This window comes from Pneumocystis jirovecii (genome assembly GCF_001477535.1).
Source record: "Pneumocystis jirovecii RU7 chromosome Unknown supercont1.3, whole genome shotgun sequence".
In the NCBI taxonomy this organism is placed as follows: Eukaryota; Fungi; Ascomycota; class Pneumocystomycetes; order Pneumocystales; family Pneumocystaceae; genus Pneumocystis; species Pneumocystis jirovecii.
In genome coordinates, this window is record NW_017264777.1 from 501460 (window position 1) to 515084 (window position 13625).

General features: G+C 27.2%; 5 protein-coding genes across 5 annotated transcripts; 1 reads left to right on the top strand and 4 right to left on the bottom strand.

Annotated features, from left to right (window-relative positions):
• Positions 1-15: 15 nt before the first annotated feature.
• On the top strand, positions 16-2798 carry T551_00853 (uncharacterized protein; the record flags this gene model as incomplete). Its single annotated transcript, XM_018373117.1, has 11 exons — positions 16-474; positions 518-619; positions 663-793; positions 836-968; positions 1015-1169; positions 1212-1404; positions 1452-1602; positions 1645-1716; positions 1760-2151; positions 2193-2323; positions 2367-2798. The coding sequence occupies 11 exons, from the start codon at positions 16-18 to the stop codon at positions 2752-2754; spliced, it is 2307 nt and encodes a 768-aa protein (XP_018230863.1). The 3' UTR covers positions 2755-2798.
• Positions 2799-2982: 184 nt separating this feature from the next.
• T551_00854 (elongation factor 2) lies at positions 2983-6088 on the bottom strand (the record flags this gene model as incomplete). The annotated part of the gene is made up of 14 exons (XM_018373118.1): positions 2983-3017; positions 3062-3182; positions 3226-3297; positions 3341-3426; positions 3472-3618; positions 3662-3734; positions 3781-3804; positions 3848-3901; positions 3945-5126; positions 5171-5491; positions 5537-5758; positions 5805-5968; positions 6017-6029; positions 6074-6088. 14 exons carry the CDS (start codon positions 6086-6088, stop codon positions 2983-2985), a joined length of 2529 nt encoding a protein of 842 aa, XP_018230864.1.
• Positions 6089-6555: 467 nt separating this feature from the next.
• On the bottom strand, positions 6556-8785 carry T551_00855 (uncharacterized protein; the record flags this gene model as incomplete). Its single annotated transcript, XM_018373119.1, has 10 exons — positions 6556-6747; positions 6795-7112; positions 7156-7895; positions 7947-7998; positions 8040-8068; positions 8115-8391; positions 8436-8476; positions 8518-8636; positions 8680-8717; positions 8759-8785. The coding sequence occupies 10 exons, from the start codon at positions 8783-8785 to the stop codon at positions 6556-6558; spliced, it is 1833 nt and encodes a 610-aa protein (XP_018230865.1).
• A 243-nt stretch (positions 8786-9028) lies between these two features.
• T551_00856 (uncharacterized protein) lies at positions 9029-9538 on the bottom strand (the record flags this gene model as incomplete). The annotated part of the gene is made up of 2 exons (XM_018373120.1): positions 9029-9352; positions 9395-9538. 2 exons carry the CDS (start codon positions 9536-9538, stop codon positions 9029-9031), a joined length of 468 nt encoding a protein of 155 aa, XP_018230866.1.
• A 235-nt stretch (positions 9539-9773) lies between these two features.
• Positions 9774-13439, bottom strand: T551_00857 (arf-GAP with GTPase, ANK repeat and PH domain-containing protein 9; the record flags this gene model as incomplete). The annotated part of the gene is made up of 6 exons (XM_018373121.1): positions 9774-10345; positions 10392-12920; positions 12964-13054; positions 13097-13186; positions 13236-13292; positions 13335-13439. 6 exons carry the CDS (start codon positions 13437-13439, stop codon positions 9774-9776), a joined length of 3444 nt encoding a protein of 1147 aa, XP_018230867.1.
• Between the last annotated feature and the right edge of the window lie 186 nt (positions 13440-13625).

Consider the following 13625-nt stretch of genomic DNA (forward strand, 5'->3'; position numbering starts at 1 on the left):
TCTGAATTTGAATTTATGAATCAACATTTATTTCAAACAGAAAAAATAAGTAATTTAAATAATAAAACATACGATTATAAAGATGATGTAAATTTATTATCTAAAAAGATGATACTCGAACAAAATGCTTCTTGTAAATTGGGCATTTTCCAAGAAAACAAAACTGATTCGATATTAACCAATCAATTTGGCGTGTTCAAATGCAAAGAACCAATAATCAGCAAGGGTATGTTTGCTCGCACGTCATATGGGAAATCTATTTATTTTTACAAAAAAACTAAAAAAATCAAGAACTCGAATATTTTAAATTTTGAAAACTATTGTGGGATATCAATACATAAATTATGTAATTTTTCAGATAATTTAAAACATTCTTTTGATTATAATGATTATAATTTTTCTCAAAGTACAGAATATCAATTATGGACAAACAAACATGCGCCTAAAAAATTTACTGATCTTTTAGGCGACGAAGTTAGTTTTATTATTTTAAGTATTTTATGATAATAGTTTCTAGAGAATACATCGAGAAGTATTAAAATGGATAAAACATTGGGATTTTTGTGTTTTTGGTAAATATTGCTTACAAAGTAAAATATTTGAGGATGATCATGAATTCGTAAGCTTAAAATATATGAGTATCTTAAGTTTATTATAAATAGAATAATGATTTTTTAAAAAGACCCAAACAAAAAATCTTAATGTTAATAGGGCCTCCTGGATTAGGTAAGACAACATTAGCTCATATTACTGCTCGTCAGGCTGGATATAATATTATAGAAGTAAATGCAAGGTACTTATTATATGAAATTAATTATATTTTTAATATTAAAAGTGATGATCGGACTGGTGCAGTTGTAAAGAATCAAATTTCTGATGCCTTAGATATCCAATCTATTCATGCAAATCGTCCTACACTTATTATAATTGATGAGATTGACGGTGTTAATAATTCAGCAGGAGAACAAGTTAATATTATCATTAATGTTATAATGCCATTGTTAATTAAATTAGGGATTTATAAAATCACTTGTAGATATTCTTATTGAAGACGAACATGCAACAAAAGACATGCTTTCTAATAACTCTACAACATATTCAAAAAAAAAAAAAATAAAGTCCAAAAAAAAATTTCTTTTAAGACCTATAATTTGCATTTGTAATGATTTGTAAGACATATATATATTAATTTATTGCTAATATATAATTAGATATACAGCTGCTCTAAGACCAATCAGGCAATATGCAAAAATAATATATTTCAAGCAAGCATCAACTTCTTCACTAGTATCAAGAATGAATACAATTTGTAAAATTGAGGGTTTGTCTATTAATACACAAATATTAACTACCCTTTGTGAAATTTTCGAAAATGATTTTCGAAGTTGTTTAAATGCCCTTCAAGTATTTCTAAAAAATATTTTTAACTATGAATTTATTAATTTTTATAGTTTTATAAAACTAATGAAATTGATTTGACTATGAATTCTTTAGATATAGTTAAAGCTAAATTAAAAAAAGATTCATCGAAAAGTTTAAATCTTATATTAGATAAAATATTTTTCTTTTCAAATAATAAACAGTATAAAAAAAATACTTCAAGTTAATATTATTCATTATTAAAATCATTTCTAATATTTAAAGAAAACTACAATATATTTATGGAAATTTATGAAACAATACAAAATTATGGCGATTATGAAAAATTAATTAATAGTATTTTTTAAAAATCAATTTTGCCATTTTTAAGAATTTATAGATTGTTTCATGCGGTATCTTTTTCAAGATTACAAAGATGATAGGTTTTCTAAACCTATACTGATAGGAGATTGGCTTTTCTTTTTTGATATTTTAAATTCTTCTATATATGAAAGACAAAATATTGAATTATTATCATATTTAGCATTTCCGCTATTAATATTTCATATGCTATTTATTTCTGTTAAGTATGATTATAAACATAACTATCAGCAGAATTTAAAACAAAACTCAGATTGGGAACTTTATAATTTACAAAGAATTAATAATGAAATTTACGCTTCTTTATACTATGGGAGTGTTCCTTGTTTACAACAAATATTTTGTTTAAAATCTCTTTTAATTGATGTAGTACCATATTTAGTTTATATTTTATTACCCAAATTAAGACCTGTATTATTAACTTATATTTATATTTAACTAACTTCTTATAGATTAATCTACAATTGATAAAAAATACAGAAAAACAAGCTTTAAATCGAGTCATAAATAATATGATATATTTTAATATTAATTATTCCCAAACCAAAACAGATGACGGCACTTTTATTTATAAATTTGAACCGTAAGAATATTATAATTTTTTATTTATATCTTTATATTTTTAGTCCAATAGAAACTTTGATAACTTTTGCTTTTTTTAAAAAACATGAACCTATTTTTCCAAAATATTCTATTTGTCAGATCATAAATATGGAATTAGAAAATGAGAAACTCAGAATTCAAAAACAACGATATAATAAAGATTCAAACAAATCATTAAATGTTACTTCTGGATATAAAAGAAAGTCAGATAAATTATTTAATGTAGAGCAACAATTTACTAAGGATTTTTTTGGAAGAATCATACCTAAGTCTATAGATAATAAAAATCAAAAAAACTTTGATCGAAATAAAATATTTATCAAACCAAACTCAAAAGTATGGGTTAAGTTCCATGAAGGATACTCCAACGCTATTAAAAAGCCCATTCCAATAGAAGACATATTAAAATGATAACTATTGTATAAATACTTAGATATCTTAATAATTGTCATTTATTATAAAATACATAAAAGCTATCTCGTATCATTAAAATAATTAATACTACATATAATACATATATATTAAAAAAGGAAAATATTTAAATTATTTTTAACTTGATTTTATAGGTCTGATAAATGACTAAATTTTTTTCTAATGAAAAACAATTTTCCTATAAAATTATAATAATATGTAATTATCTTAAAGTTTATCATAAAACTCTTCATAAGAAGGTACTAATGAAATTAATAATTACTATTAATACCATAAATCTAATTACCAGTTTCCTTTAAACCTTTACGCTTCCTTATCTCTGTAACAACAGTACCAACTTTCGATGTTACATCAAAAGGAGAGCCACTCATAGTATCCCAGTGATCAAATACAGTTTGAGGAAATGCCTATAAACGCATTAAAAAAGAAAAACATCTTAAAATAGAATACTTGTCCCCCAGTAGCTTGACGTAATTCAGCAGTAAAACCAAAAGATTCAAGTACAGGCAAATAAGCTTTAATCTAGTATTTTATAAATAAAAAACTATAATATAAAATATCATACATTAAAAAGAGGTGTTCCTGGTCTTTGCTCTTCAGAAAAAACATGACCACGCCGTCTATTTAAAACTCCATAAATACCACCCATTGCTAAATATATAAGTTTTCATTTTTTTTAATATATATATACAATACCTTGTTCAGGACATTGAATTTCTGTTAAAAAAATAGGCTCTTGTAAACATGGATTAGCAAGTAACATAGACGCATAAACTACTCGTCTTGCAGTAGGAATAATTTGACCTCCACCACGATGAATTGCATCTGCATGCAAAGTTACATCTATTTAAAATAAGTATAATCTATATAAAAAAACTAGTCTAACCTAAAATATTAAATCGGCACGATCGCATATTTTCTTCTGCTATTGGTCCTTCTTTTGATGCCCATTGAAATGCCTATAATATTAAATTAAATAGAAAATAATATGTATAAAATCTATACCCCCACAACAGAGTCTTTAATTTCCTAAACAATAAATATATTTCTTTCGAGAAAAAGAAATACTTACATTCAAATAAGCAATAGCTTTAGTTTGATCAACAATAACATTCGGACCAACTGTCTAATAAAGTTAATAATATATATATATATATAATTCTATTTACATCAGGACCAAAACACCATATTTTCCGTGCATCAGCGATATCCCAACCAAACTCATCTGTTATCATCCTTGCACGAACTTTAAAGTCATCTCGTGAAGAAATCTTCCCTGATTCAATAGCTAATGAAAGTTCCTCATCCATAGGCTCCGCTGTCATAAATATACGGTTATGCTTATTAGGAGATTTAGATAAGGCAGTCATAGTTGATGTTGAAGTAACAGTCTCTCGATAAGAAACAACAGGAGGAGACTTTTTTAATGGAATACATGCATGATCTTCTTCCAAATCCTTTAGGCAAATCTCAAGATGCAATTCGCCTGCGCCGGCAACTATATGTTCACCTGATTCCGATGTATAACAAAGAACACACGGATCTGATTTAGATAACCGTTTAAGACCCTCAACAAGCTTAGGTAAGTCATTTGCATTCTTAACATCAACAGCCACCTTCACAACAGGAGAAACAGAAAACTTCATAACTTTCATATTATAAGCTATTTCGGAAGTAGTCAAAGTGCCACTTTTTAACAAAAATTGATCTACTCCTACAAGACCAACAATGTTTCCAGCTGGACAATCTTCAATAGCTTCAACATAACGCCCCATCATCAAAACAGTTCTTTGAACGTTTTTAATAAACAAATCATCTTTTTTTCCAGGAACATAATTTGGACCTTGAATACGAAGTTTGAGACCAGGACGCACTGTTCCAGAAAAGACACGCCCAAATGCATAAAATCGACCTTTGTCAGAAGTAGGAACCATTTTAGAAACATAAACCATAAGAGGCCCTTTAGGATCGCATGCTTTGATACCAACTGCACACTCATCATCTTGAGGCCCTTCATACAAAGTTTCACAACGATATTTCTGAGCTACTTCAGGAGAAGGCAAATGAATAACCATCATTTCTAAAAGTGCATCTGCTGCTGGTAAAAATTTACGCATAACTACTTTTAAAAGTGCTTTTCCTTCCAATTCACGTTCTTCAGATGTAAGAGTGATAGATAGTTTTTGGAGCAAAGTCATAATTTCATCTTTTTTAAAATTCATTACAGCGGAAAAAATTTTGAATATAGGATCTAATACAAATTGATTAAATGCTCTCTCAAGAGGCTTTCCATCTGAATCAGTAGAATTCTTTGTCCATTTCTTCGTTTTAGGATTAAAATAATTATCTCCCTAGAAATAAATAAAAATACTAACTACTAATAAATTTCAGTTACCCATAACCTTTCCATCATCTTTTGTTTATCTACTCCAAACTTTTTGGAATACCTAACAGCAAACTGTCTAATAGTAAATGCCCATCCATGCAAACCCGAACCAAAAGCAACAGTGCCTTTATCTGGATATACTTGAACGTCTCCGATAGCTTTATCTAAATATGTAGATATAATTACATTTACTGATTCAATTGTTCGTGAAAAAGATTGATATAAATCTTCTTTTGATATTTGTAACTCAAGTAATGCTCTATCAACTTTATTTATAATAACAACAGGTTTAATGCGTTCAGCCAAAGCTTGACGAAGCACTGTTTCTGTCTTAAAAAATAAGCTTTGAAAACATATAATATTCCCAATGCTTACCTGCACACAAACACCCTCTACACAGTCAACAACAACTAATGCACCATCTGTTACACGAAGTGCTGCTGTTACTTCAGATGAAAAATCAACGTGTCCAGGAGAATCAATTAAATTAATCAAGAACTCATTCGATTCAGTCTTATGAGGTATGTCTTTTACACTTTCTTTATCAAGCTCAGCATATAGCGATATTGCAGTAGACTTGATAGTTACACCCCGTTCCTAATTCAATGTTAATTAATTTGTAGTTTAAAAAAATACAAAAAACCTGTTCATCTGGCCGTGTATCTGTAAACCTTGCATTTCCTGCACTCGCTGCTGAAATAATACCTGCTTTTTGGACCAAAGAATCTGTTAACGTAGATTTTCCGTGATCTACATGAGCAATTACTGACATATTACGGATATTCTCCGGGCGGTCCATGAGTGCACCTGTTCACCATTAAATTAGTACTAAACTATATTTCCCTTAAATCCTACGAATCTGATCTATCTAACATTTATTAAAAACAAAAAATGTCAACTATAAAAAAATACCGTAAAATTAACCATTTTATTAAAACAAGCACGTTATCTTAAAAAGCAAAAGCAGCAATAAATCAATTTTATTTTTCTGCAGAAAAACTATTATTTCTTAAAATTTTCAAAAATTCAAAATTTGTTAAAAAATGAAACTTGACTGTCGAATTATCCCTAACCCATTTACATTTATAAGTTAAAAGTATAAAAAATAAAGATTAATAAATAAATTAAGTATAAATTAAAAACCTAGAATCTCCTATTGCTTTTAAATGAATTTTAGTCACTTTTTGAATATAAAGAAAAAAAGTCTATGTAACAAAATAAATGATACAAATATTAAAATACATAATATAGATTTATTGATATGTTCATGTGACTAATATGATGAATTAGTTTATTATTAAGATCCAAAAATGGCAAAAAATTAATTTTAGTCTTTTAAATTAGAATCATATATTCTAATTATTTATATGAAAATAAAATGACAAAAATTAAGATTATCGCCTCCACAGCGCCTCTCCTGTATCTTCATCATCTTCATAAAATCCACGTCCATTTGAGCCTCTATTTTCCATGGGCTCTAAAATATTATTATGATCCGAAGAATTTTCTGAATTCCTAATTGTATCGTATTTCCATTTTAACTTTATATTTCCCATATCAGGGATCGTAGAGGCAACACGTAAAAACTAAAAAGCAAGCTTTAATTTTAAGTTTTAATAATCAAGGAAAAAACCTTTTCAGCTGTACGCCTATCTTTAAAAACAATAATTTGAGCATCTGGATCATCAGGATCTTTTTCAATAATTTCATATTCTCCATTGTGCAACAAATGTTGTCTCAAAATTTCATCCTTATCTGAGTCTAAATTATATATTGCAATTTTTTTTGTACGATTATCCAATTGCATTGACCCATAATAAAATGAAGGTTTTTTTTTACTATATGGTTTAAAATTTTTAATAGATTTTCGATGAAAATTTGATTTGTTATTCCAACTTTTTTCATTAGTTTTTAAACTTTCAGTATCAATACTTATTCCCAAATTATCCGCCTAAAAACATTAGAAACATATTTTGCATAAATTGAGATATAACCTCTGCTTTTAATGCAGCTAATTGTATTTCCAACGCCTTTTTAGATAATGTTGATGATTTATCTGTATTATAAGCTTTTTCTTGAGATGATTCAGATATGTTTGTATTTTTAGACATTAGCGCTATTAAGTTTCGTTTTTCTTGCAATTGTTTTTGAATAAGTTCTTCTTTTTTCTGAAGCATTTCTCGTGCTTTAGCATTTTCTTTTTTCTTTTGTTCTCTTTCTTTATGTTCCTTTTGTTTTATTTCTATTTTCTCCATAAATTCATCTTTAGAAAAATTATCTACTACTGGTTTTTGAAATGTATTAGAGAAAAGTTGATTGTTTTCCTGAAGTTCTTTTTTATTATTAGTTTCTGACATTTTCCAAAATAATTTCACAAATCTGTTATTAAAAATTGGAGCAGAAGAAGACCATGCTTTATTTGCACTTTTCCAATCTTTAAACTTTAATATAGCCCGATAGTCATCTTTTTCTACTGTTATTTTAGAAATTTCTCCAAACTTTTTAAAAAATTGATGAATATTTTCTTCATTTAAATCATTACTTGGGATATTTTCTACTATCAATGTTGTTATTGTTTTATCATAATTTGGGCCTTGAATAGAACAAGAATAATTTCGTCTATAATTCTTAAAACGTTCTTTATTATTTCTGGTTAAGTTCTTATAGATAGGTTTTGACTGCATGGTTCCCATAGAATGGTTAGTAAGAATAGATTGTGTAGGATCGTAAGCATCTATTATCATATTTACCAAAAACTATAAAATTAAAAATTCAGAATTTATACCTGAATATTGACCATCCATTACAATATGATCGACACCGTGATCATACGGACACTAATCTAATTATTTTTTAAAACTTAAAAATAAAATAATACCATATCTCCTCTCATACAATAGCCTCTTTCTAATAAAATAATTAAAAAATACATATTTTTCCTTGTTCTATATACCTTCATAATCTTTGCACCTTCGTCTATTAGAATTCATAGGAAAATCAGATGAAAACGGAAACATATCAGAAAGCCATGCTTTTTGATGATATGATGATTTTGAATTCCCATAATAATTCATATGCGGTAATTTAAGAAATCTAGACCTTTTTCCATTATTTATCTGATGACGTCCTGTATCTAAAAATGTTTCATGAAAAGATCGTTTCTTTACAACTTCTTTTTCTTCAGCTGATAGATCTTTTACTTGTATAATTTCATCTAAATATGTTTTTTTCTTAAATTTTTCAATAATAAGACTTTAAAAATATAAGTATATACTTCCAATGCATTAAAAACATCATCTACAAATGAAAATGTGTCTAAAAAAGTAAGTTGTCTTTCTGTTTCAAAAAAAACTTACTTTCTCTCAAGAACTCCTCCAACTGAGACAAACAGAGCTTTTTAACATCTTCTGACGATTGATCATGCCTTAAAAGTGCCAAAATATAATCGCTAAGAACATCTAAATCTGCATTTGATCTTTTAAACTCAGTAATTTTATCAATTATAAAATAAATTTTACATAGGATCAAGGAGTTTTAAAAGATATGTTTTTAAAGCCTATTCTCCATTAAAAAAATACTAATAAAAGATGTAAAAACCTTAGAATCTTTTTCTTCAAAAAGCATTGCTTTAACGAGTCCGAAAGAATATTGCGGTTTTATTAGTTAAAAATGAAAGAGAAAAAAAAAGCAATTTGAAATAGAAAAATAGATTATAATGAAGATGGCCTTTAGAAGATTGTTCTATTTTTCTTGTTAAAAAATATTATTTAAACTAAAATATCAAAAAAAATAAAGATACGTTTAAATTTAGTTTATGATTTGAAAATTACAAATAAATTACAATATATAGAATAAATTATCATTTATTTAAATTTTATGTATTTCAATATTAGAACTAGTTTTTTCTTTCAAAGAACAAACTTTTGAATGTTGAAGTGAAAATGGAGGATAAATTGCCCAAAATGATTCATAAGTAGAAGGAATTATGGGATTTAACAATGATCTGAAAGTCCTTTTTGCAGTTACATTTGATTCTTTTCCAAGATCTATTTTGTTTTTAATTTGTTTTATGTTTACTGAATGATGACGATTAAAATACAAATTTTCAACTTGATCTAAAGAATTGGATATCCAGCCATTTTCGAGTTTAATTAAAGAATACCTAAGTCTTTTCCTTAACCTTGAAGATATCTAAAAGAATCAGCTTGTCTAAATGAAAGACTTTAGATATACAAGATTTATATTTTTCGATATTGCATTTTTGCATCCTAAAAGTTTTGTATTTGCTGTTGAAATACTACCTTTTTCAGATGTTGACTCTTTATATCTATTGAAAGATATAGGAACAAATAGATTCTCTGAACAATTTAATGCCATTACTTTATTATTAATTAAACCGGTCAATGTGTTTATTTGTTCTATAGAAATATTTGTTATATTCTCACGAAAAATATTAAGTATTTAAAAAGTATTAAAATATTTTTTATAAAGATTCTTTTTCTAATATTTAATACAAATTCTGAAAAATACTTAGATTATCGTTACAGATTCTTGATTTTTTGATTCGACTATAAATGATTTTTTTTAAATAAATATACAAGTTATGAATAAATTATTGCTTTGTTTTATTTTTTTGCTTCTTTGCCCCATGCATACGATTATTTTTTTCACTTGTTCGTCTTTTTTCTTCTTTTTGAAAGACCAATTTTCCACGAATTTTTTCTTTTTCTTTTTTAATAAGCTCTTCTTTTTCCATTTTCTTTCTAAAGGTCTTACGCCTTTCTTCTTGTTTTTCTTTTCTCTTCTTTATTTTTTCATTACGAAGTGTCATTAATTTTTGCATAAGATCTCTTATTCTTCTTTCTTCTGTACTCAAAACAACTGCTCTTTTTTGAAGATATGTCTTTTTGCGCTGCGGTTTCATAGTTCGTTGTTTTGATGCATAAGGAAGAGATTTTGCTAATGTTTTTGGGATATGTAAAGGATTAAAATGCCTAGTAGGTCTTTCTATTTTACGATATTGAGAATTAATATGTAAAGGTGTTTTTATATTTAATTTTCTCCTAATCTCTCCTGTAAGTCGCATTCCTTTCCATGAAGATTTATCTTCTATTAATAATGATGTAACTGGATTATAGTATTTTCTAGGTTTAACAGGATACCATGCTCTTAAAAAAACAATATCTTGAAAAAATTAATATTTGAAAATAAAAAATAAAAATAAAAATACCACTCATAAGAATTTTATCTTCAAACGTGCATCTGCAATGACCTTCATGCTTAGGCACTGCTTTTTTAATTTGTCCACGAATTCCTGATACAGTCCGTATACTGGCACCTTCGAATTTTGCAACTTCCAGAGAAGAATTAAACATATCTTTTATAAATGCCGTATTTTTAAAAATTTTATAAGGAATTCCAATAAGTTTAAGTTTTTTTACAATTTGAGTAGTTTGATCATTATCAAGCACAACACCACTTGCAGCAATTCTAAAGATACCAGATTTTATACTATCAGCACTAACTGATTGAACCGCCACAAATCCTGTGTTTGGATTCATGAATGGACCATAAAATGCAGCAAAACAATGCATATGTTCTGGAGTATATTTCAGCATTCTATTTCTTACTCTAGAGTCAGAAGTATAATATATAGGTAAAGACTGAAATCTTCTCCATCCTAAACTAAATATTAAAGGATCATTTGTCTTTAAAATCTTTTTATGCCAACGATGTTTTTTAATACGAGTTTTTAGAAATCCAAACTGCTCTTCAGCAGGCAATAAACCGCCAACAATAATAGGAAATTTTGGGTTAAAATTTTGAACGAATTCACATGGCATGTCAGATATAAGTAATCTTATATACAAACCTGCCCTATAGCCTTCAATTTTTATTCTACTTGATAATTCTAGTCCTTCATATTCTTCTTGATTAATTTTAAGTTGTTTTGAAATTTTTAGTTTTTGTTGTTCAAGCCAATTCATTTTTTCGTCAGAATCACTATCGCCTTCATTATCTTCTTCTTCAAAACGAAGTTCTAGTTCTTTTTTTTTAAAATTAATTTCCCTTTCTTTTTGAAGATCTATACTTGTATACTCATTAGATGATGCTATTTTATCCTCGTTTTCTTGGCGATTTTCTAAATCTATAAAATCTCCATAAAGATTCTCATCTTCTGTTAATTGTGATTCATTAATATTATCACTTATAAGACTTCCTGTAATAAAGCGCTGTTTTAATGATTCTAAATTTTCTTCATTTTCCCAATACTTAAGTGCAAATATATCAATTGGAACTTTAGATCTTTCTAAATATTCTTGGTTTTCATTTTCATCATATCTTAAAACTTTTAAAATATCCGAATTGTTCCCTAAATCCCCATTTTGAAGAATAGAGTTTAAATGATTACTATCATTTGATACATTTCTTCCTTCTAAAATATCTATTATCTGTTTTGGCGTATATTCTATTTTTGTATAAATTAATTTTCCTAAGTCTAAAAGGTTTCTTTTTGATTCAAACATATTTATAGCTTTTTTTTCTATATTTTCTTTCCATTTTGAAGACATTCCAAGATACTCATCATCAAAGTCTTCTATTAAATTATTTGAGTCTGAATACTCTGATAAATTATCATCATTAGTAATTTCTACAGAGTGATTCTCACTAATTTCAGCTTTTTCTGATTCAGAAACTATATCTTTTTGTAATATCTCGTCTTCTACTATCATATCATCACTAGAATCTAAATCTACTTTAGATCTAGAACTAACATCTGATTCTTGATATTCTTTTAAATTATATTTATCAATCTCTTTACTATCTTTATAGTTTTCAGAATCATAATAATCATTTATCATATTTGGAGATCTCATTTGCTTTCTTCCTGTATTATTATAACTAGAATTACACTTTATTTCTTTCCCATTATGGAAAATTTGAAAATCGTTTTTTAAATAATTTTCACCAAGATTATAATCCGGTTTTTGTAATTCCATAATCATCTTTTCACCTAAAGATTGTACTTCTGTGTTTTTTTTGGAAAAATCATCAGTAGGTATATCAATATAAACAGCATCTTTATCAAATATGACACCACTAATATCGGACATAGGTGCATATATTAATTTTTGTTTTTCACTTAGAGTACGAGTTTTTTGCTGAAGTGGACAAGGATCTGGAAGTGAATCAATTTCAGATGCAGTAAAATCACCTACACCTGGTATATGTATACGAGCATCCACAGCAGGAAGATTGGTTCCTTTTAAATAACCGTAAAGAACTATAATACGATTACACATTGGTTCTTCATGAACTTTTTGAGGATCTGTTATATCTTCCATCCTATCTACAAGAAAATAGGGGTGCGTATTTTTCCATATTAAAGGACGAAATTTAATAACAGAAATAAATCTTGCCAAATTTAAAATTTCTCTATCTGGATAACGCCCATTGATTATACCAGAAAGATAAAAAAGTTTTGCCCCTTGATATATTTCTGTCCAAAATCTCCGCTTAAGCCGCTTTTTTGCAGATCGAAGTGCTTCTGGTTTTTTAAAAAGATCAAGATGTGTAAGAACTCCCATAATTTTAGGAAATCCATGAGGTATCAAAATATTTAAAAATTCCATAGTTTCCATTTCAAACCCAAAATTCCCGTCAACAAGTAGAAGAACTAAATCAGATACTTTGGCTATATCAATCATACTATTAAGATCATTAGGACATTCGATAAATGTCAAACGACGCTTTTTTCCTTATATAAATTAGAGAATAAATATTAAAGGTTTATAAAAAACCGGAGACACATGTAATAGGCCCATTAATTTCATTAAGTGTATGTCTTGAGAATTTCCTAACTAATGACTTAATTAACGTAGTTTTACCCGTCTAATATTATCAATTCTTTTTAACAAAAAAAAAGCCATTTACACCAGGAGGTCCAACAACTGATACAATAATTGGAGGTAAAGCTTCAGGAGTACGATCTACCATAGGAACATGTAATCTCCTTTGAGCAACCTATCATATTTCTGTTAAAATATATAAATTTTAACGAAAAAAAGTATACATCTGCACTTCTTCTTGCAAGGCGATCAGATTTCTTCCAAGAAGTTGAAATAAAAGCCTTAAACATTAATAATAGTACATATATAAACAGTTCATTTACTTTAACATTATGTTGACTTAGTTTTCCATGTTTTTTAGCACTTTTTTTTGCAGCTTTTGAGCCTGATTGCCGAGGCCTGTGTTTTTTTTTATTTTCAGAATCCATTTAATTTTATAATAGTTCTTATTTAATATCTAACTTGGTTAACATTTTTTGATTTTTTCGATTAAATTTCGATTGAGTAATGAAAAAAGATGGAAAATAATAATTAAATTTCATCATTAATAATTTGTTATAAGTTAGAAAACGTTATATTTATAATAGTAGATTAAAAGCATTGATAGATAGGGT